Source organism: Macaca mulatta, chromosome 11 (genome assembly GCF_049350105.2).
Source record: "Macaca mulatta isolate MMU2019108-1 chromosome 11, T2T-MMU8v2.0, whole genome shotgun sequence".
NCBI classification, from domain to species: Eukaryota; Metazoa; Chordata; class Mammalia; order Primates; family Cercopithecidae; genus Macaca; species Macaca mulatta.
Window position 1 is genome coordinate 17,970,087 of NC_133416.1, and position 25,906 is coordinate 17,995,992.

General features: G+C 37.9%; 1 protein-coding gene across 2 annotated transcripts in view; it reads left to right on the forward strand.

Moving 5' to 3' along the window:
• The window catches only part of PTPRO (protein tyrosine phosphatase receptor type O), a 272,230-nt gene that overhangs the window by 189,954 nt on the left and 56,370 nt on the right, over positions 1-25,906 (forward strand). For both annotated transcript variants that reach the window (XM_015151204.3, XM_015151205.3), the window contains exons 9-12: positions 98-291; positions 3,497-3,608; positions 8,102-8,253; positions 9,429-9,549. In XM_015151204.3, coding sequence (XP_015006690.1) covers positions 98-291; positions 3,497-3,608; positions 8,102-8,253; positions 9,429-9,549 — 579 coding nt within the window. The remainder of the gene's footprint in view (positions 1-97; positions 292-3,496; positions 3,609-8,101; positions 8,254-9,428; positions 9,550-25,906) is intronic.

The window sequence follows — 25,906 nt, forward strand, 5'->3', positions numbered from 1 at the left end:
AATTTGGGTCATTAAGTAGAAGTTTGAGGCCATTGCTAAGACAGTAAACATTCCTTCTTAACTTTATTTTTCTACCCCCTTCCTCTCTTCTTTTTAGTTCCCACAGGAATAAAGGATTTAATGCTCTATCCCTTGGGTCCTACGGCAGTGGTTCTGAGCTGGACCAGACCTTATTTAGGCGTGTTCAGAAAATACGTGGTTGAAATGTTTTATTTCAACCCTGCTACAATGACATCGGAGTGGACAACCTACTATGAAATAGCAGCAACTGTCTCCTTAACTGCATCTGTGGTAATCTTCCCTTAACCAACTGTCACTCTTTCCTATGGGAACAGGCAAGCCTTTATGTACCAAATGTATCTTTAAAAAATTATCTATAAATTTGATTATTTTGTAAATATACATAGTGTGTTAGTTCATTTTCACATTGCTGATAAAGAAACACTCACGACTGAGCAATTACAAAAGAAAGAAGTTTAATTGGACTTACAGTTCCACGTGGCTGGGGAAGCCTCACAATCACGACAGAAGGCAGGGAACGGCAAGTCACGTCTTATATAGATGGCAGCAAGCAAAGAGAGCTTGTGCAGGAAAACTCCGTCTTATAATAACCATCAGATCTCATGAGACTTACTCACTATCACAACAATGGCATGGGAAAGACATGCCCCCATGATTCAGTTACTTCCCACAAGGTCCCTCCCACAATATGTGGGAATTCAAGATAAGATTTGGGTGGGAGCACAACCAAACCATAGTATTCTTCCCCTTGCCCCTCCCAAATCTCATGTCCTCACATTTCACAACCAACCATGCCTTCCCAACAGTCCTGAAAAGTCTTAACTAATTAACTCAAAAGTGCACAGTCAAAAGTCTCATCTGAGACAAGGCAAGTCCCTTCTGCTCATGAGTCAGTAAAATCAAAACCAAGTTAGTTACTTCCTAGATACATTCAGGGGTACAGGCATTGATACAGCTGTTCCAAATGGGAAACATTGACCAAAACAAAGAGGCTACAGGCCCTATGCAACTCCAAAATCCAGTGGGACAGTCAAATCTCAAAGCTCCAAAATGATCTCCTTTGACTCCATGTCTCACATCCAGGTCATGCTGATGCAAGAGGTGGGTTCCCATGGTCTTGGGCAGTTCCACTCCTGTGGCTTTGCAGCATATATCCCCACTCCTGGCTGCATTCACAGGCTGGCATCGAGTGTCTGCAGCTTTTCCAGGTGCACAGTGCAAGCTGTCAGTGGGTCTACCATTCTGGGGTCTGGAGGGTGGCGGCCCTCTTCTCACAGCTCTACTAGGCAGTACCCCAGTAGGGACTCTGTGTGGGGTCTCTGGCCCCACGTTTCCCTTCTACGTTGCCCTAGCAGAGGTTCTCCATGAGGGCCCTGCCCTGCTGCAGCAAACTTTTGCCTGGGCATCCATAGTGTTTCCATACATTTTCTGAAATCTAACTGGAGGTTCCCAAACCTCAATTCTTGACTCCTGTGCACTCACAGTCTCAACACCACATGGAAGCTACCAAGGCTTGGGGCTTGCACCCTCTGAAGCCACCACCTGATCTCTACGTTGGCCCCTTTCACCCATGGCTAGGATGCAGGGCACCAAGTCTCTAGGCTGCACACAGCACAGGGACCCTGGGCCTGGGCCACGAAACCACTTTTTCTTCCTAGACCTCCAGGCCTGTGATGGGAGGGGCTTCCATGAAGACCTCTAACCTGACCTGGAGACATTTTCCCCATTGTCTTGGGGATTAACATTCAGCTCCTCATTATTTATTCAAATTTCTGCAGCCAACTTGAATTTCTCCTCAGAAAATGGGATTTTCTTTTCTATCACATTGTCAAGTTGCAAATTTTCCAAACTTTTATGCTCTGTTTACCTTTTAAAACTGAATGCCTTTAACAGCACCAAGTCACCTCTTGAATGCTTTGCTGCTTAGAAATTTATTCTGCCAGATACCCTAAATCATCTCTCTTAAGTTCAAAGTTCCAAAATCCCTAAGGGAGGCACAAAATGCTGCCAGTCTCTTTGCTAAAACATAACAAGAATCACCTTTGCTCCAGTTCCCAACAAGTTCTTCATCCCCATCTGAGACCACCTCAGCCTAAATTTCATTGTCCATATCATTATCAGCATTTTGGTCTAAGCCATTCAACAAGTCTCTAGGGAGTTCCAAACTTTCCCACATTTTCCTGTCTTCTGAGCCCTCCAGACTATTCCAACCTCTGCCTGTTACCCAGTTCCAAAGTCACTTCCACATTTTTAGGTATCTTCTCAGCAGCACCCCACTCTCAGTACCAGTTTACTGTATTAGTTCATTTTCATGCTGCTGACAAAGACATACACAAGACTGGGCAATTTACAAAAGAAGGAGGTTTAATAGGACTTACAGTTCCACGTGGCTGGGGAAGCCCCACAATCATGGCAGAAGGCAAAGAGGAGCAAGTCATGTCTTACATGGATGGTACCAAGCAAGAGAGCTTGTGCAGGAAAACGCCCCCTTATAATAACCATCGGATCTAATGAGACTTACTCACTATCATCATAACAGCACGGGAAAGACCTGCCCCCATGATTCAGTTACCTCCCACCAGCTCCCTCCCACAACACGTGGGAATTCAAGATGAGATTTGGGTGGGGATACAGCCAAACCATATCAGATAGGTATGGCTATTTTCAAGGTTTTTTCGTTGTTTTTGCTTTTAGGTTTTGAGATTCTCTTTTGTTTTGAGAGGGAGGGAAAGAGATAATTGTGTGAAGCTAGCAGTCATCTCTAATTGAATATATTTGTTAATCAACATTTTTTCCTAAGCACAGAATAGAGCAATCAAGTGCTTTTTGCTTCTCCCAGATCCTGGGGAGGAACACAAGGAGATTTCCCTTTAGTATTCAATAGTTAGTTTGACACTGCCTAATTTTAATGATGCCTCTTCGTGGCATCCACAGATCAATTAAGTACCTCTAATGTCAGGCTTTTAGAGGATGGTTTTTAAGAAAACGGGTAAAAATTGCTCTTTCTGAAATTGAGATAATTTTGAAAAGTGTAGATTACCCATTCACAAAGTACACAATTGCTCTCTACCCAGTTGAAGACTCTGAAGGACTCCTGTTCATGGTTTACCTTGAAAAAACACCGAGTTGTGAGAGGTTACTTGTTTTAGAAATAGGGAGAAATGTATGTACAGTCACTTATAAATAAGCACTATTTCACCTGTGTAATATTACGAAATTGCAAAATGAAACAAATATTGGAAATCTTTGGCTGTATATCTTTAAATCACTTTTTAAAATTTATATTTTTGTATTTTACATTATATCTCATTTCATTCTAGAAAGAATATTTTATTATAGTAAATTTAGGAAATACAAAAAGACAATATAAAGGAAAATTAAAATTACGTATTAATTTTTTATGAAAGTAACTCTACTCCAAAAATAGTACTTTCTCCCACAGTCTTTTGTCTCCTTGCTTGCTTTTCTCATTCAGAGAATAGCTAATCTGCTGCCAGCATGGTACTACAACTTCCGGGTTACCATGGTGACGTGGGGAGATCCAGAATTGAGCTGCTGTGACAGCTCTACCATCAGCTTCATAACAGGTGAGGCATGTGTGGGGAATGGTTCCATGAGGAGGGAGCATTATTGTGAGGAGTTACCAAGGTTCCAAATCTCTAGAAAGTGCCAGTCATTCACCCAGCACTGGTGAACATCAGTTTCATGGGAGATAATATTGATTCTGATGATTCATTATTTTGTTTAGTTGATAATCTTTAAAAATCAAAATACCATTTTTATTCTGAGCTACCACCATTGACTTATTTTATTCTGAGGCACTGACCTTAATTTATGTACTCCCCAGCTGGGATTGATTAGAATAGAGATATGGCAGGCACAGCCATCAGCTTTGCACTACACAGTCAATTGATTTTACCCATATGATTATTATATTTGTTAGAGTGCCTCCATTTTCTTATTAATTAAGCCATTTTTAAAGTCATAGGCTTACTGCAGTAGGGTCCATTGTGGAAATAAAAAAATAGGGTTTAGAGACAGATAGATCTGGATTTGAATAGACCCTCCCACACACCACATATAATCTTGAGCACGTTAATGTTTCTAAACCTGTTTTTTTTAAATGTAGAAAATGAGGATGATAATAGTATCAGTTGTCTGTTATTACAACTTCATTATTATATAAGCTACTTTGCAAAATACATGGCACAAAGTTTAAGCACTTAAAAAACGATTAGTCTTAGATCCTCGGAAACCTTAAATTATGTAGTTGCATCATCAGTAGTCAGAGATAGCAATGAAAAGGGGAAATTCATCAAAGAAACACTAATCTTTGTTGTTTGAACTAAGACATTTCAAGAAACTTTTATCAAACGACAAGGTTGTAATTAGAGTTGTCCTGAGAAAACAGAAGAGAAAAATACTGCTTAGAAGAATAATTTGGCAAACAGTTTCCTCAGTGGACATCTAGTTAACGCTGTTGAAATTTATCAGTGAAAAACAGTGGAAAGAAATCAATGATCTGTGAATTCTTACACAATTAACTTCCATAAGCATGTCTCTTTTCTCTACTAGCCAATATCCAGAGCACTTTTTGTTCCAGATTTTAATAGTAATATTAGAGCATAAAAGTGAAATAATACCCAAAAAGGAGAAAATAGCAATTACTTGGCAAGCACTGTGTTAGGCATTTACCTATATTGATAATCACATATTTAATTATAATTAAACTTCTCTGTATCAATAATTCTTATAATTTAACTATATTGATATAAACGTTCTGAGAACGCTCTTTCCTTCTTACCACAACAGTTGTCTAGAAAAAGCCCAGATGTAACATCTCAACCTGGGACTGCTCATTTCTAGCTGTCAAACTTTGAGCAAATTATCTTAATGATTCTGGGCTTCTATTTTCTCACCGGCAGAACCCCCTAAAATATCAGCTAAATAGGCTCTAAAGCCTACTTGGAGACAACTGGTTAGTAGAGCAAGACTTAATATATTGAATACCACCTTGACAGTCTTTGCACTGTCTCTTAAGGGGGGCAAAAGAAATGAAATATTAATAGGATTTGGCTTTCTGGTTCGAGCGGTTTAAAGTATGCCTTTCAAGATGGGAAATTGACTAGGATTTGGCATACTTCATAACAGTTTAAATGGACATAGCAAGCCTGGATTCATAAACTATGGTTAATAAACAAGCTGCTTACCTGTTAAGCAGTCTGTTGTCTCCAATGTATTGATGTTGACGATTTTCTATCTTTTCCTGGGTCAAATAAATAAATGATGCTGAACCAGCAGTCTGTAGGTATTGTCTGAGCATATTGACAGAGATGGTCTCAATTCTCACATCTATAAAATGGGTATCATAATAATAAATAAATAATAATAAATATCCCACAGTATGTGTGAGAATTAAATCATGTAACGTAAGTCACTATTACAATATATATGATAGATTATTATCATGTTTATACTTATTTTTTAAACCAGTTGAAAATTGTAGTAGGCTTTTTTTTAGTCTTTTTTTTACATTTTACTTTAAGTTCTGGGATGCATGTACAGAACATGCAGGTTTGTTACATAGATATACATGTGCCATGGTGGTTTGCTGCACCTATCAACCTGTCATCTAGGTTTTAAGCCCCACATACATTACGTATTTGTCCTAATGCTCTCCCTCCCCTTGCTCCCACCCCCCAACAGGCCTCATATAATGCGAATACTTATAACAAACATTCATAACTAGCTGTGCTTTCAAAAATAATTATTCACTGAAGAATTTGTAATATATAAAGTAAAAACGCATGTGTGTGTGATGTTTTTTACCTTCTTATTTAAAGCAAATAAGAATCTCATGCTTAAGTCTCCTATGCTTTAATTTTCCAAATTGTGTGGTATAAAAGGAAACAAGAACAAAATATTTGAATTAGGTGTGATTTATTAGGAACTCAAGTATACCATCTTCGTTAGGCAATTCAGTTGACTAGCCCTCAATCGTAGTAATTATGCTGAGGGGCCAAATTATTAATAAACAAATAGTGACATCTTGTGGCCTTCCAGCAATATGCTAGGTTTTAAAGCAACAACATGGAAATAAAAATCTGACATGTTGAGAGGAAAGATACATACTTCTGGGTTTGCAATTTTAAAGATATTTCTTTTCCTCACTAAAATTGGAACATGAGAAAATATCCTTTGAAGAAATATATGCATAGATTCTTGTATATGATGAAATATGTTGGAATATATTAGGAGGTTATAAGGAAGCCAAGGTTATTTTCCTTTAGTAGAATATTCTGAAATATGATGTAGATTTCTGTTACTTGTTAGATGAATTGTTTATCTTTCAAGATTTTATTGCTAAGCATACTATATAAATGCTACTCCTATTTCACATGAAACAGAAATGCATTTTTACTTTATATATTACAAATTCTTCAGTGAATATTTTTGAAAGCATAGCTAGTTATGAATGTTTGTTGTAAGTATTAGCATCATATTAGGAGAAATGATTCTTTATAGAAATTTTCCAAAGATTTTAGTTGACATTATGCTGTATCTCAGAATGGAACACCGACTGTCTTCAAACCAACGTACACATGATATTTAAATTCAACTGCGTATTTGTTTTTTAAAATAATCAGAGTTAGCAGTTACTTTAAAAAGTAATTAAAATATGTTTTCAGAGCCTATATAGTATAAAGCTTGTGATGAATTCTCCTCCCTAGTTAGCAAATTTTTAATTTTTTTTTTTTTCTTTTTGGCTGGGCGTGGAAGCTCACGCCTGTAATCCCAGCACTTTGGGAGACCAAGATGGGCAGATTGCTTGAGCCCAGGAGTTCGAGACCAGCCTAGGCAACATAGAAAGATCCCGGCTCTACAAAAATTACAAAAATTAGCCGGGTATGGTGGCCTGTACCTGTAGTCCTAGCTACTTGGTAGACTGAGGCAGGAGGGATGCTTGAGCCTGGGTGGTCAAGACTGCAGTGAGCCGAGATTGTGCCACTGCACTACCGCTTGCGTGACAGAGTGAGACCCTGCCTCAAAAATAAAAATAAAAATAAAATAAATTAAAAGTAATTTTTTTTTTTGAGGCAGGGTCTTACTCTGTCACCCAGGCTGGAATGCAGTGGCAGGCTCATGGTTCACTGCAGCCTGGACCTCCTGGGCTCAAATAGTCCTATCCCCTCAGCCTCCCTAGTAGCTAGGACAACAAGGTGTGCCACCATGCCCGGTTGAATTTTCTAATTTTTTGTAGAGATGGGGTTTTGCTATGTTGCCCAGACTGGTCACCAACTCCCGGACTCAAGCGATCCACACACGTCAACTTCCTGAAATGCAGGGATTACAGGCATTCCCTGCTTAAATTTTTGAAAATTTAAATGTGTAAGATGATAAAGTAGCAAGCTTAGTGTTAGCTTCGTGGCATGATTAAAAAAAAAACAAAAAACTTGTTCTTCCCTTCTTTCCTCTCTCACTACTCGCTCAGCAGCATTTACTAAGAGCCTGTTTTGTGCAAAGCACTGGGCTACAACACTGTAAATACTGTCTTGTTATTTTATGGAAATAACATTTGTCTTCTATCCTACTTGTAGTACTATGATCTTCTATCTTTCTACCCTTGTATCCTACTGTTCTTTATTCCCATAAACGTCTTTGCTGCAAGTAAATGAAAGAGACTTAGTTTACAGGACTCTAAGTTATTTAATCCTACTTGAATAATAACTCCACTGATGCCTATTAATATGAATTGGTTGATGTAACAAATATACCCAAATAAGTGAACTTTTTAGGAATTTTGTAATGGTGAAATTTATATAAAAGACTTTGATATCCTCAGGTACAGATGGGTCTGGGTGTCTTGTATCTTAGATTTACAAGATGTGGGATCCCATAAAACAAGTGCCCATCCTGTATCACCACCCTTCACTGTTAATGAGAGGTCCTGAAGTTACCAAGACTATCGTGTGCTGTGAATTCTAATTCGCTAAGTTGACTCTATGTAGGATTTCATGCTCTACTAGTAAGTAATTTATTTATCTATTATACTAAATTGTGCCTTGTTTCTCCCTTGTAGCCCCAGTGGCTCCAGAAATCACTTCTGTGGAATATTTCAACAGTCTGTTATATATCAGTTGGACATATGGGGATGATACAACGGACTTGTCCCATTCTAGAATGCTTCACTGGATGGTTGTTGCAGAAGGAAAAAAGAAAATTAAAAAGAGTGTATGTTTCTTTGAATGCTAGTATTGGGTGTCTGTAAATTTAGTTTTATGAACTATTGAAAACCACTAAGCAATCATTTATTGACGCATCAAATGTTTGCATGCCAGTTGTCTGTTTTAGGCTCTGGAGATAAGACAGTGAACAAAAATTAAATTCTTCCTTTCATAGAGCTTACCATTTAATCTTTAACAGTGAGCTGTAAGAACTGCAACTATTGATTTCATTTATATTTAGAATTGTGATTTCAGCTTTTTCTTCAGGATGCCAAACATTTTCAAGAAAACTACAATTAACATATTTCCCATTTTTCCCATATATCACCAACACCTAAAGATTTGGGGACTTTGGGACTACTGACTTCTTTTCTCCAAAATATGCTTTTTGATGTTTATTGATTAGGGTACAGACTAAACTACTGTAATAAAGAAACAAACAAAAGGAGAGTGGCTCAAACAAAATAGAAGTTTATACCTCTCCCATTAAAGCACAGGACTAACCGGGAACTTCTGCTTTAAGGGGTCGTCCAGGGAGGCAAATTCTGTTTTGTTGTTCCATCTGCCACATTGCACAGTCCTTGTCTCTAGAGATAAACCTTCATCATCATTACCTCCATGTTCCAGCCTGCAGGAAGGGGAAAAGAAAAGGGAGGATGTGGGAGCCCAGCACTTACAGGATATGAACTGAACTATAAGTTGTCCATGTGGCTTCTACTTAAAATCCACTGATCAGAGCTAGGTCACATCGTCCCCTCTAGCTGTAGGAGAAGATGGGAAATAACAATGGCCCTTAGGTAGGAAGCCACACGTCTACAGATATGGGTAGGTTTCTTTTAAATTTCTTAGAATGTACGTATCAGTAGCAACTCAGTAATTTTCTTTTCTAAAACCTGTTATGAATACATGAGAAAATGTCAGAATGAGACCCATTCCAAATAAGGGAATTAATCACAAAATTGTTCTGATGTATATAATGCATTGTTAAGGCTACCTTGCATTGGGCCCAACTGAGGAATTTATAAAATTTTCAGAAGATATAATGTATCTATAATATAATAAATTGCAGAGTGCAGCATAGAACAGAGAGGGAATGTGTCTGCTATAGTCCTTTAGTTTTTTGGGGTGGTGCACTGACTCATTCACTAAAAGTTTAAACCCTCGATTTTGATGATCTTGCAGGTAACACGCAATGTCATGACTGCAATTCTCAGCTTGCCTCCAGGCGACATCTACAACCTCTCAGTAACCGCTTGTACTGAAAGAGGAAGCAATACCTCCATGCTCCGCCTTGTCAAGCTAGGTAAGAAGAGGACACAGAGATGGGTGTGAAATAATCATGTTGGGATAACTAATGTTTGCATCATTTGATTCAGCAAGACCTCCTCAATTCAATGAAATAATAACAGAAAAATGGCTAATTTTTTATGAGTAGAAAATGGACATTTGTACTAGCAAAAGAGTATGTTCAACTTGGTACAAGTTTCTGTGAGTGGGATACATACTGTTCTGGGAAACAGTGGTGTTCACTATTCTTGGTAAGGTTAAAGAAACCAGGTAGTCATAGGATTTTGGAGATGGAAGCACATTAGAGATTATCTAATGCAGTGTTCACAACCCTATAAGACAACATTTTATTTTCATATTAATATTACGTAATATTATGTAATACCCTCTTTATTATCTTAAATAGTAATGGATTTTAAAATCTACATATTGATTTTTTAAATTTTATATAGTTTCCTAACTCTAGTATAAAATTAAGACAAAAAGAAACTAATTTATAATAAAATAATATGGATTCCCTATGTATATGTTCAGACACAACTACTCTAAAAGACATAATGAAATTACCTGATGCCTGAATATAATTAAAATGAATAAGTTGAGGTTTACAAGAAATAAAAAGATTACTAGTCTTTTATATAAGAAGTATAAAAATAAGCTAAGAAATGAACAATTTAACATAAATTAATTAATAACAAATAACTAAACAAGCATAGATACAGGTAGATCCTAGAATAAAAACTAGAGTTAAGATAAGTACTCAAAGATGAGCTATATTGTCATATAATGAGAGAAAGATGGAAATAATTTTAATTAAAGTAGGGACAACACCCCAAAAGTTTATAAATGGCAGCATAGAAGCAAGCTGGCTTCACTCCCCTCTACCCAACGGAAAACCAAAAGCAAATATACAGCTCTGAGTTTTTCGCCAGAAACAACCCAGAACTCAAATACGAGAATGAAACAGATTCCAGAGCCATAGAGAAGTGACAAAACTCTGAGCAGATGGTAGGAGAATCAGGCTTCCACATTCATGACACCTCCCCCGCGATTCTGCCTGGCAACAAGTGTGCAGAAAATCTTCTGCCAACTCATGTTTCTACACTAGAAAAAGTGAGGTTGAGGTAGTCAACTAGTTTCCCCACTATGTTGTGTTCCCCTGGCAGGATTATCTGTCCTTGCCTTAAGCCACAGGAAGCATTGTGACTGCCCGAAGGGAGAAATAGCTTGAGGATAGGCAGAAACAAAGAGGTGAGGTGGAACTACCATTCCCAGTCCCAGCAACTCTGCTCTGTAACTTGGCCAAAGGAGACACCAAATCAGAGTGGCTGTTCCACAGCACCATACTGTAGGTTTATTTCACAGGTCCCTTGGGCATGAGCCCCCCAGCCAACTTTGACACACTGCCAGGATAATTCCTTTAAGACCTTTCCTTCTCAGGACAGGCAGAGCCAAGGCAAATCTGGATTTAAGGTGCTACCTAGAGCTGACATGTAGGCAGTGATCTAGTGGTGAAGATTTGCAAAGCAAATATAGCCAATAAAGACAAAACAAGGCAAGGCAGACATAGGAAAGTGGACTAGTTAATTCTTTAATGCAAAGACATAGATCTATGCCCATAAGAAACAACAACAGGTAACTGTGACCCCCCTCCCAGAAAAGGACAAAGCGAAAATCCAATGACTGACCCTAACAAGATGGTGATTTGTGAGCTCTCTGAACAAGAATTCAAAATCCAGTTTAAGGAAAATCAGTGATGTCCAGGAAAAAACAGAAAAGCAATTCAGAAATTTATCAGAGAAATTTTTAAATCAAACAAAATCTTCGTACTGGGAAATATGTTTGCTGAACTGAAAAACTCATCACAGCAGAATGGACAAAGGAGAGGAATGATTCAGGGAGCTCAAAGCCTATTTGAAAACACACCATTAGAGGAGCAAAAAGAAAAATAAGACTGAAAGTAAGCGAAGTCTGCCTGTAAGACATATAAAAAAGGCCGGGCGAGGTGGCTCATGCCTGTATCCCAGCACTTTGGGAGGCCGAGGTGGGCGGATTACGAGGTCAGGAGATCGAGACCATCCTGGCTAACACGGTGAAACCCTGTCTCTACTAAAAATACAAAAAAAAAAATTCGCCTGGCATAGTGGCTGAGCCTGTAGTCCCAGCTACTCAGGAGGCTGAGGCAGGAGAATGGCATGAACCCGGGAGGTGGAGCTTGCAGTGAGCTGAGATCATGCCACTGCACTCCAGCCTGGGCGACAGAGCCAGACTCCATCTCAACAACAACAACAAAAAACCTTAAAAGGTCAAACATAAGAATTATTAGTATTCAAGGGGGAGCTGAGCAAGGAAGTTTACTCAAAAAATAATAATAGAAAACATTCCAAAACTTGAGAAAGATATAATTAGCCAGGTTCAGGAGGGTCTGAGAATACCAAACAGATACCACTCAAATAAGATCATCCCAAAGCAGATAATAATAAAACTCTCAAAGGTCAAGAACAAAGAGAAGATCCTGAAAGTATCAAGAGAAAAGGAGCAAATAACAGGTAACAAGCTGCAATTCATCTGGCAACAAACTGTACACGCTATGAGGAAGAACATTTTCACAGTGCTCAAAGAAAAAACTGCCATCCAAGAATAATGTATCCAGCAAAATTGTCCTTCAAATATGAAGGAAAGATAAAGTATTTCTCAGAAAAACAAAAGATGAAAGAATTCACCACTACTAGACCTGTCGTACAATAAATGCAAGAGAGTTATTCAATCTAAGAGAAAAGGACACATGTAAAAAGAAAACTTTTCAAGGTATTAGACCTTTGGGAAAATTAAATACATGGACCAACCCACGATGTTCTATTACTGTAATTGAGGTGTACAATCCATCCATAACTCTGGTATAAAGCCCAAAAGACAAATCTTTTAAAAACAATAATAGCTACAGCAACCTGTTAAGAGACAGGTAATGTAAAGCATGTAAATTGAGGCAACAAAGTCAAAACTGGGGGGTGGAGAGAAATGAAGTTAAAAGGTAAATTTTGGGGTGTGGTGGTTTTGCTTTTTTCTATTCTTTTGCTCGTGATCTAAGATAAGTTGTCATCTCTTTAAAGTAACTTGTTATGGCCAGGCATGGTGGCTCATGCCTGTAATCCAGCACTTTGGGAGGTCAAGGTTGGTGAATCGCTTGAGCCCAAGAATTCAAGACCTCATCTCTACTAAAAAAAAAAAAAAAAAAAAAAAAAAAAAAGCTGAGTATGGTGACACATGCCTGTGGTCCCAGCTACTTGGGAGGCTGAGGCAGGAGGATCACTTTAGGCCGGAGGTTGAGGCTGCAGTGAGCTGTGATTATAACACTGCTGCACTCCAGCCTGTGTGACAGAGCAAGACCCCCATCTTAAAAATAAACAAATAAATAAATAAACTTGTTATATGTATAAGATTTTTTATAAGCCTCGTGGTAAGCACAGCACAAAATCATATAATCAGTGAATTAAAAATAAAAAACAACAAATTAATACATAGCACTTAATAATCACTTAACCACAAAGAATGAAAGGAAGAGACGATTCTCAAAACAAAAAAACAGGCAACAAAATGGCAGTAGTAAATCTGTACTTAGCAGTAATAACACTGGATGTAAATGGCCTCAATTCTCAATTAAAAGTCACAGTGTGGATGAATGGATAAAAAAATAAGACCCAACTATATGTTGCCTTTAATAAACCCACTTCACCTGTAAAGACACACAGGGACTGAAAGTGAAGGGGTGGAGAAAGATATTCCATGCAACTGGAAAACAAACAAGCAAAAAGGCAGATGTAGCTATGCTTACGTTAGATAAAACAGGCCACAAATCTAAAATTGTAAAAACAGACAAAGAGGGTTACTATATGATAAAGAGATCAGTTTAGCAAGAGGATATAACAATTATAAATATCTACACACCCAACACTGGAGCTTCTAAGTATATAAAGTAAACATTAATTGATCTAAAGGAACAGATAGACTTGATTACAATGATAGTAGGGGACTTCACCACCCCACTCTCAGTAACATATAGATCATCCAACAGAATATCAATGAAGAAACAACAGAGTTAAACTACACATGAGACCTGATAGTCCTAATAGACATTTAAAGAACATTTTGCCCAACTGCTAGAGAATATACATTGTTTTAACTGCACATGGAACATTCTCTAGAATATATCATATCTTAGGACACAAAACAAGTCCCAACAAATTCAAAACGTAGAAATAATATCAAGTATCTTTTCTGACCACAATGGAATAAGACCAGAAAGTGATAACAAGAGAAACCTCAAAAAATACACAAACACATGGGAATTGAACATGTTCCTGAACAACAAATGAGTCAATGAAGAAATTAAGAAAATAATTTTTAAAATTCTTCAGACAAATGAAAATGAAAATACAACATACCAAAATCTGTGGGATATAGCAAAAGCCATAGCATGAGGGAAGTTTCTAGCAATAAATGCCCTTAATATAAAAAAGTAAAAAGTTCAAATGCACAACCTAATGATGCACCTCAAGGAACTAGGAAAGCAAAAGCAAACCAAACACTAAATTAGTAGAAGGAAAGAAATATAAAGGTCAGAGCAGATAAATGAAATTGAGACTAAAAATAAATACAGAAGATCAACATAACAAAAAGTTGGTTATTTAAAAAGATAAAATCAACAAACCTTTGGCTAGATTGAGAAAAAAAGAGAGAAGACCCAAAGAAATAAAATCAGAAACAAAAAAGTAGACATAACAAGAGACCTCATAAATACAAAGAATCATTAGAGGCTACTATGAACAACTATAAACCAACAAATTGGAAAACTAGAAGAAATGAATAAACTCCTGAGCATACCTAATGAGACTGAACCATTAAGAAAGAGAAAATCTTAACGAACCGATAATGAGCAATGAGATGAAAGTCATAATAAAGTCTCCTACCAAAGAAAGCCCAGGTCCTGATGGTTTGATCCGTGAATTTCACCAAACACTTAAAGAACTAATGCCAATCCTGCTCAAACTCTTCAAAAAAGTTGAATAGGAAGGAATACTTCCAAATTCATTCTGTAAGATAATCTGCCAAGAAAAATAATAGGCTGTGGATGAGGAAAAACAGATACTTTAACATTCTTGCAAATGAACTGGATCTTTTTGTGTAGTGTAATGTCAAAATAATTCTTTATAGTATGACATACAACTGGAAAGTGACTGTGTAACACAAAACACATCTTCTACATTCAAAAATTGACCATTTATTGCGGTATACGTTTAGTTTCTGATACTTACAGGGAAACTTGAAGACAGTATCCTAAAATCTGCCACAGACAATGGAGGATAGATTGACACAAAGTTGTGTGGTAGACCTTTAGAGGCAGTATGACTGAAAGAGTGGCAACCCAAAATTAAATGCATAATTTCAATATGTAATTTTCACAGCAGAGATTTTATAATTTCCGTATTTCAAAAGTTAAGTCTATCAAATGGTAATAAAAGTGTTTTCCATATAGTTAATGCAATTTAGTAACATCATTTTTTAAGATGTCTGCTAATTTTTGTGTCTGAATCTGTCCATAGCAGTCTCATCTCTGTTATTACATGTGTTCATATTAGCAGCTGTAAGTAAAGACTAATTCACGGTTGTTTTATTAGTAGCTTAAATACCATGGGTGGCATTGTTGACAGTGATGTACTTTGAGAAAACTTTCAGAAAATCTAAAAAGCAAAACATACGGTCTTTCTTCAATTTACCCAGTAATTGCATTTCTCCAGAACTCAATGCATAAGTCACTGAGTCTTAAATTTCTTTGTCTCATATTTGCCATGACAAAAACTAAGTTTTTGTGCTGAAATACTTTAAAATTGTACAGGTAATTTGGAAATATGTGATGTATTGATTCGACACTATGGAAGTCAAAATTATATTATTGAATAATTTATAATTTTAAATATTATCTTATTTTCATTTAAATATGCCTTTTCATGACAACTTTCTTCTAAATTATTTTACTTAATTCCTTTTTAAAAACTTCCAATACTATGTAGTGAAGTACTTGCAATTTACACATTGTGGATTTTCTCTGGTGTGACATTTGGAAGTCATGTGGGTTGTGGGACATGGGACAATTTTTCATTTGGTGTCCTCTTAATAATTCCAGGACAGCTAGCATTTCTAAGTCCTGACCACAAAAGAACAGCTAGCTAATTCCCTCTGTTGTGACTAATAAAAACATTCCTCCAAACTTCCAAACACCCTCAAGGGGGCGCTAGTGCTCCAGTTGAGGATCAAGGGTAGCCTCTTATCTTTCCTGCACTGAAGGCAATCTGTTCTTCCTCCCTTGTGGTCTATACTTAAATTCTATGAATGTGGAGAGCACCAACTTCCAACTTTGCATAATCTTTCTATTAAGAAAAAAGTTGCCTGTGTACCAATTCTAACCATTATCTCTGACTCTGCCCTCTGTGAGTGTAAAGGATCGTTCAAAAACTCATTTCCAGGTAACTGTAATTACCTGAAAACTGTGCTCACATTCCCAACGTCTTCCTTTTTCCAAGCTTTACTATTACAGGAAGCTGTTAAGTGTTTCTCAGATCCTAGCAGCTTTCTCCAACTCATTTGGTTTTTCAGTCTCCCTTAAAATTTAAGTTCAGAGGTGGTCTTATCAAAGTAGCATTTAGTGGGCCTATTGGACACTTCACTGAAATTTCTATATGACATCATGGTCTATGGTGCCTCAGGAATATAAGTCAAAGTCATGAACTGGTACAATTGTACCTACATAGGACTGTGAGTTAAAACCATGATAGTTTCCCAAACTTATCAAAATGTTTGGAGTCTCCATGTCTCCCTGATAACAGAATGGACTATGTAAACCAGCTTGGAAAATTTCTTTAAACTTTACAAGAAGGAAAGGTTAGTTTTCATGGAAATTATTTCTAGTTAATATAACCCTTAGAATTAATAAGCTTTTTCTTATTGGTATTTTAAATATCAAATGGAATATTGTTTCTATGTTATTCCTCTCTGTAGACAAGACAATCTGTATATGAAATGCCTTTCTTATTTTCTTGAAAACAATGTTGGTTTTTATCCTTTGGTCAAAAGATCTGTTCTACTAATCATGTTATTGTGTGTATAAGCCCTTTCCATTTTGTATAACACAATGCCTGAACACATATAACTGCTTAACAGATACTGTTGAATGAATTGAAATTGCGGACCTCAGAACATAGTATGCCAGTTAATATTTAATCTGAACAAGTTTCACCTTTCAGAGAAGTGAAATAATATCTTGCTTTAGTAGTACCTGAATTGCAGGTTGTGTGTGTGTGTGTGTGTGTGTGTGTGTGTGTGTGTGTGTGTGTTTACAGAACTTTCATTCTAGTTGTTTTATGTTTCTTCACAGCATTCATTTTGATATATATAGAAGCCATAGTCATTCTCCTTTACAGAAAAACACAACTTTGGCACACAGATTTTTCAGAGCATGTTTGAATCAGAATGCCGTTGTTAAAGCTAGGGCCAAAATAGGTTGGACTAACCTGCAGTGCAATTTATCTGTAATAAAGGCCTCTTTAGAATGCCTCTGAATGACTCCTGTGTCATGGAGGGTAGGTTCTGCCTCTATGGAAAGAAACCAAACTACCAGTGAGTCCAGTATCATATAAATTAATCCAAGATGTCATGTGCAAGGATAGAAAGCCCTCAAAACAGTTGCCAATAATTCTCAATATTGTATCATCAATAAACATCCACAAAAAGACATGCACCAATAATGATGCCTTCCCTAGGATGTTGAACCGACCATCCCATTAGGAATTTTAGGTTGCCAGCAGTTTCATGATACTTTGGTGGTGTGTGACGACAGGTCACTTTGGCAGTCAGTCATTACAAATATCAATCAAATCTGCCTCTAGGACTTGTCATTTTACAAGAACTCATTGGTCTGCACATGACTGTGGCTTCAACCAGTAACCAATCGTATTTTCTAGTTTTAGTGAATCAACCTGGATCCCTGGGCCAACTTTAAGAGGACTTGCTAAGTCTACATAAGAGAATCAGTTTCCCAACCTTAAAAAAAAAGAAAAAGAAAGGGAAAAAAAAAAAAGAAGAAGAATGAGACGTGTTGGATACATGACAAATAGCTCTCTGGTAATAGAATGTCCATTCATCAATCCATTTAACTAACACATATTGAGAACCTTCTAACTACTACTCAGATGCCAGACTACTTGTGGTAGTAGTGATGGTAATGAACCCAGAGTGCTGCTTTCACTTTCTGTGCACAAGGAGCTTATGATCTAGTGAAGGGGAAGATGGTAGTAAGTGCTGTACAGTGCTCTGCAACAAGGAAATGTGGTGCAGAATGACTATGTGGTCAAAGCTTTCTTTGAGAAAGCCATGGATAACAAGAAGAACCAGCCATGAAAAGGCCAAGAAGGAGGATGCCAGGCAGAGGGAAAAGGCAGGCTTGAGTGTAGGTCTTTGAAGGCATGCAGTTGGAATATTATTTTCAGAGTAATGAAGGGACATTTAGAGAACTTAAATAATCCGATTTACATTTAAAACAATCCCTCTGGTTGCTTAATGAGAAAGGGATTACTGTATCAACAATGAAAGTAGGGAACTGATTAAGGGGCTATTTGTGCCAGCTTTAAAAATAATATTCTAATTCAAAGAGGTTGCAAGAGAGTGATGGTAACTTTGACTACAGTGGTTGTAATGGAGATGAAGAGAAGTGGACAGAATTCAGGAGCTCTTTTGGAGGTTGTATCCACAGAACTTTCTGATAGGGCAGAAACAGGAAGTGAGGGAAAGGGAAATTAATGACTCCCAGACTTCACTCTTGAGCAACTAGGATGAATGGTGGTGCAATTTACTGAGACTGAGATGACTAGTAAAACTACAGAGGGAGGACATTTAGGGTGAAGTAAGAATCAAGGATTCTTCTTTGATGTAAAAAAAATTTTTTTTAATGATTATTGGATATCCTGGTGCAGATGTGAAGGCCAGGGGAGAATTCTGGGCTGGAAATATAAATTTGGAAGTGTCTGGATGAAATCACCAAGTAGTAAATAAAGATAGAGAAGAAAAGAGAAGCCCTGGATTGAGTCTGGAAGAACCACTCCAGCAGTTAGAAATTCAGCTTAGCAGGAAGAATTAGAAAGAGAGAGTGGAAAGGAAAAGCTAAGGAGATCAGAGAAAACAAAACAAAACAAAAAAACCAGAATTGCACACCACTGTCATCAAATTTCTGCTTTATCCTGACCACAGACATGTTTGAGCATGTTCAAGATAAGGAATCATATAACTTTAGTGCTAGGAGAGCTCTTGGAGATAATTCAGTACTGTGTCCTCATTTGAACAAGCTGGCGCTTAGAGAAATATGACACGCTTTATCCATTGTTAGGTCTTGGTCCAGAAACAGTCATTTCGTACTTTTTATCCATCTGCTCCTTCTATTTTCCTAGACTGAGGTGTGCTCTTTTTCCTACAAACTTCATTTTTCTATTAAAACATTTCACAGAACAGGGAGGAGCCTCACACCCACTTTTGTGACTTTCTGTTCCTCTTTTGGAATTTGGTCTTAGGGACATTGGCTTGATTTTCTTAATCTCAGTCATAGAAACTTTTATAGAGATTAGAAATCCTTAAAACATAACTTGGCTATGGACAAGGAAAAAATCAAAATACTTTGAAATGTTAAGTATTTGGGGGATAGTAGGCTTTTTCTCTCTGTCTCACTCAAATACAGATATAGAGATAGATATATAGAAATCTGTAGGCCGCCAGTCAGCTAGAAAGAAGCTGATAAAATGCTTAAGGTCTTATACTTTAAAAAAAAAAAGTTATCCTGTAAATCAGCGAATATCGAATATTTATTTAGCATTTACTATATGCCACACACTCTTCTTGGTTCTGAGCACACAGAAATGAACAAAACTGACAAAAATGTCAACTCTCATTCTAATGGAGAAAAGGAGATGATAAACATAAATATAAGAATGTTAAATGGTGATAAGTGTCATGGAGAAAAGTGAAAGAGGAAAAGAGGATAGGAAGCGCTATGGGGGATGGGTGCTATTTTTGTGGGGAGTAGAATAAGTGTCACTGTGAAGGTGATGTTTGAGTCAGAGCCTAAAGGAAATGAGGGAGTAAGCCAAAGAGATCACTGGGATGAGATTCTGCAGGCAGAGGGAACTACAGGTGCACAGCTCTGGAGGCAGTAGTGTTCCTGGCAAGTTCGAGGAAAGGCAAGCAGGCAGTGTGGCTGGAGTGGAACAAACAAAGTGGAGAGTCATAGAAATTGGGCAGAGAGGTAGCAAGGGAACAGAGCACGTAGGGTCATTGAAAAGACACTTTCCTGTGAGTGAGATGAATCTCTGTTGCATGCTTTAAGCAGAAGCACATAACCTAACGGGTTGCACTGTGTCACTCTGGTGATAACAGATTGTTCAGAGTAAGGATAAGGGCAGGAGGGAACCGACTAGGTAATATGACCATACATCCCTCTTGCCTTAGACAATCCCACTTTACACTTCTTATGGATTAGTTAAAAGGCAGTAATCCTCTTTAGGATTTGGGGCAAGGCTTTTCTGCCCCAAAAATGTTCCTGTGTGGACACTTCTGATAAATTACATGATCACCTTCAAGTTTAAAGAACATTGAGTCTGTCCAGATAAGAGATTATACTTGTTTAGGTCAGACTGGGAACCACACAGGAGATGAAAAGTGGTCAGATTCAAAATTTATTTTGAAGGTGTTGCTGAGAGAATCTGCTGATGGACTTAGATGTTGTCTATGAATGAATAAAGAAGCCTAGAGACCCACCAAGATTTGGGGCCTGAGCAATTGGAAAGACAGAGGTTTTATTTATTACTTGGAAAAGGTTATGGGAGAGGCTGGTTGGGGGGCAACGTCAGAAATTCAGGTCTGGATGGGCCAACATTTTGAAGGTTCCTGTGAAACCATTAAATAACAAATACTGAGCAGGCAGTTAGATAAAAGGGCTTGGATTCAGTGAAGACTTCAGGACTGAAAATATAAATTTGAGTGTAGGAAGGAGACAGATGTGATGAGTTAACAAAGACTCAATAAAGAAAAAATAATGCTATCCAGGAACTAAGCCCTGGGCCATTCCAACTTTAAGATGTGGAGATAGTGAGTAAAATCCAGCAAAAGAGACTGAGGAGCGTTGGCCAGGGAAGCAAGGAAAAGCACAGAAAAGTGTCCTGTCCCAGGAGCCAAGGGAAGAGAGCGCCTCAGTGAATGGAGATTGCCCAGGTCAAACCTGTGAAAACATCTGGTAAGATGAGGAATGAGAACTGACCACCGATTTTAGCAGCCCAGAAGTCACTGGTGATTTTGAGAGAGGTATTTGGGTGCCATGGTGACAGAAAAAAAATCTAATTAAAAGATGTTCAAAGAGAATGAAAGGAGAAAACCATAAAATAACTAGAATAACAAAACCTTTGAGGATTATATTATAAAGGGAAGGAGAGAAAATGCACAGGAGCTAAAGGATAGAAGAATCCAAGAGTGTTTGTTAGTTTTTTGTTTTTATTTTGTTTTCTTTAAGTGACTGAAAGCAGCTTGTCTGTAGGCTAAGCAAAATGATTCAACAAAACAGAGAAAACTGTTGACGGAGGATAGTTAGAGGTGAGACTTGGTGTGATGTCCTTGATTGGAGAGAGGAGATGGAACCCAGGGAGCCAGTGGAAGGATTCAGTCTGGATATATCTTCAGGAAGACAATGACAGACAGAGAGTATGGGCATTAATAGGACCGTGAGAAGAGTGAAGGTCATGATGGCAGCTTATGGATGGTTTCTTTTGATTGACTTCTTGTAAGATAAACATATCCGTGTTCTTTCGGTTTGTAGGGGGCAATACCTGTCGTGCTGCTCTTCTGATATATATCTCCATGGCCAGCACCCCCATGCAAGAATTGTTTTCAGATTTAGGCTCTCAGTGATAGCCATGTCATGGTCCCATGGCTCTGTACCTGGGCCTGACACTAACCAATCCCTCACCTCAATATACCCCTCCTCACTGCAGTCTTCTGAGTGTCACTGTGGTTTGTCAACTGTCCAGAGGCATGCCAAACCGCTTTAGTGCTTCTTTCTTTTTTTCTTTTTTTTTTTTTTTTTTTTTTGAGACGGAGTCTCAGTCTGTCATCCAGGCTGGAGTGCAGTGGCCTGATCTCTGTTCACTGCAACCTCCACCTGCCGGGTTCAAGCGATTCTCCTGCCTCAGCCTCCCAAGTAGCTGGGATTATAGGCGTGCACCACCACGCCCAGCTAATTTTTGTATTTTTAGTAGAGATGGGGGTTTCACCATTTTGGTCAGGCTGGTCTTGAACCCTGACCTCATGATCTGCCCACAAATGCCTCCCACAATGCTGGGATTACAGGCGTAAGCCACCGTGCCTGGCCCACTTTAAAGCTTCTTTAAAGGCATTTCTCCTGCCCATCATAAGGTACTGCATATTCTGCAGGTACATGATCCTCTCCAATGTATTGGAAGAATCTGAAAGATGGACACATAGGGCAATGACTGTGAAGTCTGGCACTGACCTAAATACCTGAGCAGGTGCCGACTCTGGAAAAGTTGGTCTTCTAAGCAAAGGGACTTTCAGGAGGGCTTGTCATCCCCACTTATACGCAACTGAACGGGAAACTCACTGACTGGGAGGAAACCAGTTGTTTCCCCTTAATTAGGAGTCCAGAGGTGTGGATCCCAGTTCTTGCCCTTGCCATCATATTGTGTTACCATAGCAAAGTAACTCATACCCTCTGAATTCCAGCTTCCTATCTATAAAATGAGTCTGGGCTAGATGATCCTTTATGCTCCTTCAACATTTAGAATTTCGTTCCATACCTGAGTTCAGAATAAAAGCAACAAGATTAATGACGCAATGAAAGTACTGATCTTTTTCTAAGAATTTTGCAATATATGACCCCTAACAAAATAAAAATGCTAAGTAAAAGCATATATTCCTGGAATCATCGAAAAGGAGGAATTCAGATATTTGTTTTGAAACCAAGTAAAGAGAATCAGAAGGGTGAAGGGGTGGGAAGTGGGTGGATGATAGGAAATTATTTAGTAGGTACAATGTATGTTATGTAGGTAATGAATATCCTGAAAGCTCTGACTTCACCACTATGCAATCTGTGCATGTAACGAAATTACACTAGTATCCCATCAACATATGCAAATTTTTAAAAATTAAAAAAAAAGAAACTAAGTAATGTTAAATGGGAGCTTTCTCTGAAAAACTCTATTGGTCTTTAGAAGTTACTTAAGGTACTAAAACTATCAACCCACCTAGTGATTCACAGAAGAAGATATTATACTTGCTATCTCTAATCCATAAAGAATATAGGTAAGGCTGGGCACGGTGGCTCACTGCCTGTAATCCCAGCACTTTGGGAGGCCGAGGCGGGCAGATTACTTGAGGTCAGGAGCTCGAGAAAAGCCTGGACAACATGATGAAACCCCGTTTCTACTAAAACTACAAAAATTAGCTGGGCGTAGTTGTGGGTACCTGTAATCCCAGCTATTCAGGATGCTGAGGCAGGAGAATTTTTTGAACAGGGAGCAGAGGTTGCCGTGAGCCGAGATTGCGCCACTGCACTCCAGTCTGGGTGACAGAGTAAGACTCTGTCTCAAAAAAAAAAAAAAAAGAATATAGTTAAAAAGTAATGAAAATGACAGACATTTCCAACTCCTGAGAAAATTTTATTTTTATATATAGGAAACAGGCCTATATATATTTTTATATATATATAGGCCTCCTATATATTTTATATATAGGAAAAATTTAATGTGTTCTCAGGTGCTAAATATTTGCCTGAATTTTTGCCTGAATTTTTTTTTATTTCCTGGTATTTTTTAAAAATGTTCAAATTACATGTTAAATGTATCTAGGAAAATAATTTCCCTAAGTCAACAAGAAAAGGTCGAATAAACTTCAGATCTAACAAAGGCTTCTGCTGTTTCATATAAATATTTCTCTCCTTAATTTCATTGCTTATCAATCTTAACTCACCCTGAATAATTTCTATACCTCTTGTTTATTTTCCTTTCAGATAGTGCTTTCTTTTGCAGATGTTATTTCACCAACTTGAGCATAATTTCTGCAGCCTACACTGCTTAAGTTGCAGATGCTTCCTTTGGTCAAGTCGAATATGCTATATGACTTATACTGCTTAATATAGAGTTGCTTGAGTTGAGGAAAATAAAAATAAATTTAAAAGACTTATTACAATGTAGATGTTAACAATTATGCTTTGCATATGAAGAGCATCCTAGAAAATTGTGATCAGTGAGGCTAAAGATTGAAAATAAATTTTGTTATGTGGGTCATGGATTAAGATAATTTTAACAATGCTTTTCTACTTAATTTTCCTTATTACCAATGTCACACATTTGTAAAATGACTCACCACGCTGGTCCTTATGGATATAATCTTGTTCTCATAAACATTATTCCCTAGGCAGCTAAATTAATGAGTCACATTAAAAGAAGAAACAATGTAATAGCTATCAGAGAAAGATGGGTTTTAGACAATAAACACAGTACATTCTGCTCCTAGGCTAAATATTACATCTGACTATTCCCTTTGGAATTCCCGAGTAAAGGAAGAGATTTGCTGCCAGAGCGCAGAATAAGAATCAGACACTAGCTCGTACTTCAGGAAGGTCACTTTCACTCCCCAGAGAGCCTAGGCAACAGCTTGAGCCTCTCATAATCCAATCTAAATTAAATGGTAGAGATGGCCTTCAGCCTTCCAGTCTGCCCATATTCTATGCATGGTACTTGATTTTCTTCTAAAATTAGATTGGATTCCCAGTCCAAACCCAGACAGGTATGGAATGAGAGAAAAGAAAAAATAGGGAGGGCCAGCTAGTTGAGTGGAACACCAGCAATGTTAGAAAGCTTTTAGAGGATATTTAAAAGCAAACAACCCCATATCTATACCTCATTTTATGAAAATGGTATGTCAGTCCCCTTTACCCATATACATAGGTACTCACACCAAATATCATGGACTGTGAAATTATTTCAAACAAAAGGAAATTTGACATTTTGGAGCATGAGAATATTGAAAATGTTAAGATTGAAAATGTCATTTAGAGAGATAAAAAGCAATAGGAGATGTTCTATAACTAATATCTACATGACTTTACATTATATAAAGTGTTTGTGTATACGTTGTCTTAAATTTCATTTACTCTTCACAACATTATTGGGGTTTTCCTATCCTTCTGCTTTAGAAGATAGACTATATTTGATATTTTATAGGGTTTAAACCCTCATGTGCAGAAAGGGACATATTTGGTATTTTGAATAGTGAGAGACTGTATTAGTTTGCTAGGGCTGTCATAGCAAAATACCACAGACTGTGTGGCTTAAACAACAGAAATTTGTTTTCTCACAGATCTGGAGTCCGGAAGTTCAAGGTCCACCTGTGAGCAGAGTAGGCTTCTCCTGAGGCTTGCAGATGATCACTTTGTAACTGTGTCCTCACTCGGTCTTTTCTTTGTGCACATACATCTCTTTACTGTCTATATTTCCTCCTCTTATAAGGATACTGGCCTGATTAGATTAGGACATATGCTAACAGTTTCATTTAAATTAATCACCTAAAAGCCCTATTCACCCCGGATGTGGTGGCTCATGCCTGTAATCCCAACACTTTGGGAGGCCCAGGTGGGTGGATCACTTGAGGTCAGGAGTTCGAGACTAGCGTGGCCAACATGGTGAAACCATGTCTCTACTAAAAATACAAAAATTAGCCCAGCATGGTGGCAGGCCCCTGTAGACCCAGCTACTCAGGAGGCTGAGGTGGGAAGATCGCTTGAATCTGGGAGGTGGAGGTTGCAGTGAGCCAAGATCATGCCACTGCACTCCAGCCTGGGCGACAGAGCAAGACGCCGCCTCAAAATAATAATAATAATAATGAAATTCAGTCACATTCTGAGGTACTGAGGGTTAGGGTTTCAGTATATGAATTTAGAGGGAGGGGATATAATTCATCCCATAACAAAGATAGAAAGCAATCAAAATGCTTTTGATGTCATTGTATTCCCTATCATATGCAATTGCCTAAATAATATTTAGCCACTATCCACTTTAATTTTGTGCCTCTGAGGATGGAGAACATGAGTCATGTAAACCAGCCTTTTGGCTTTCGGCTTCCATGTGCCACACTGGAAAAAGAAGAATTGTCTTGGGCCACACATAAAATATACTAACACTGATGAATCAAAAAAAATTGCAAAATATCTCACAATGTTTTGAGAAAGTTTATGAATTTGTGTTGGGCTGCATCCAAAGACATTCTGG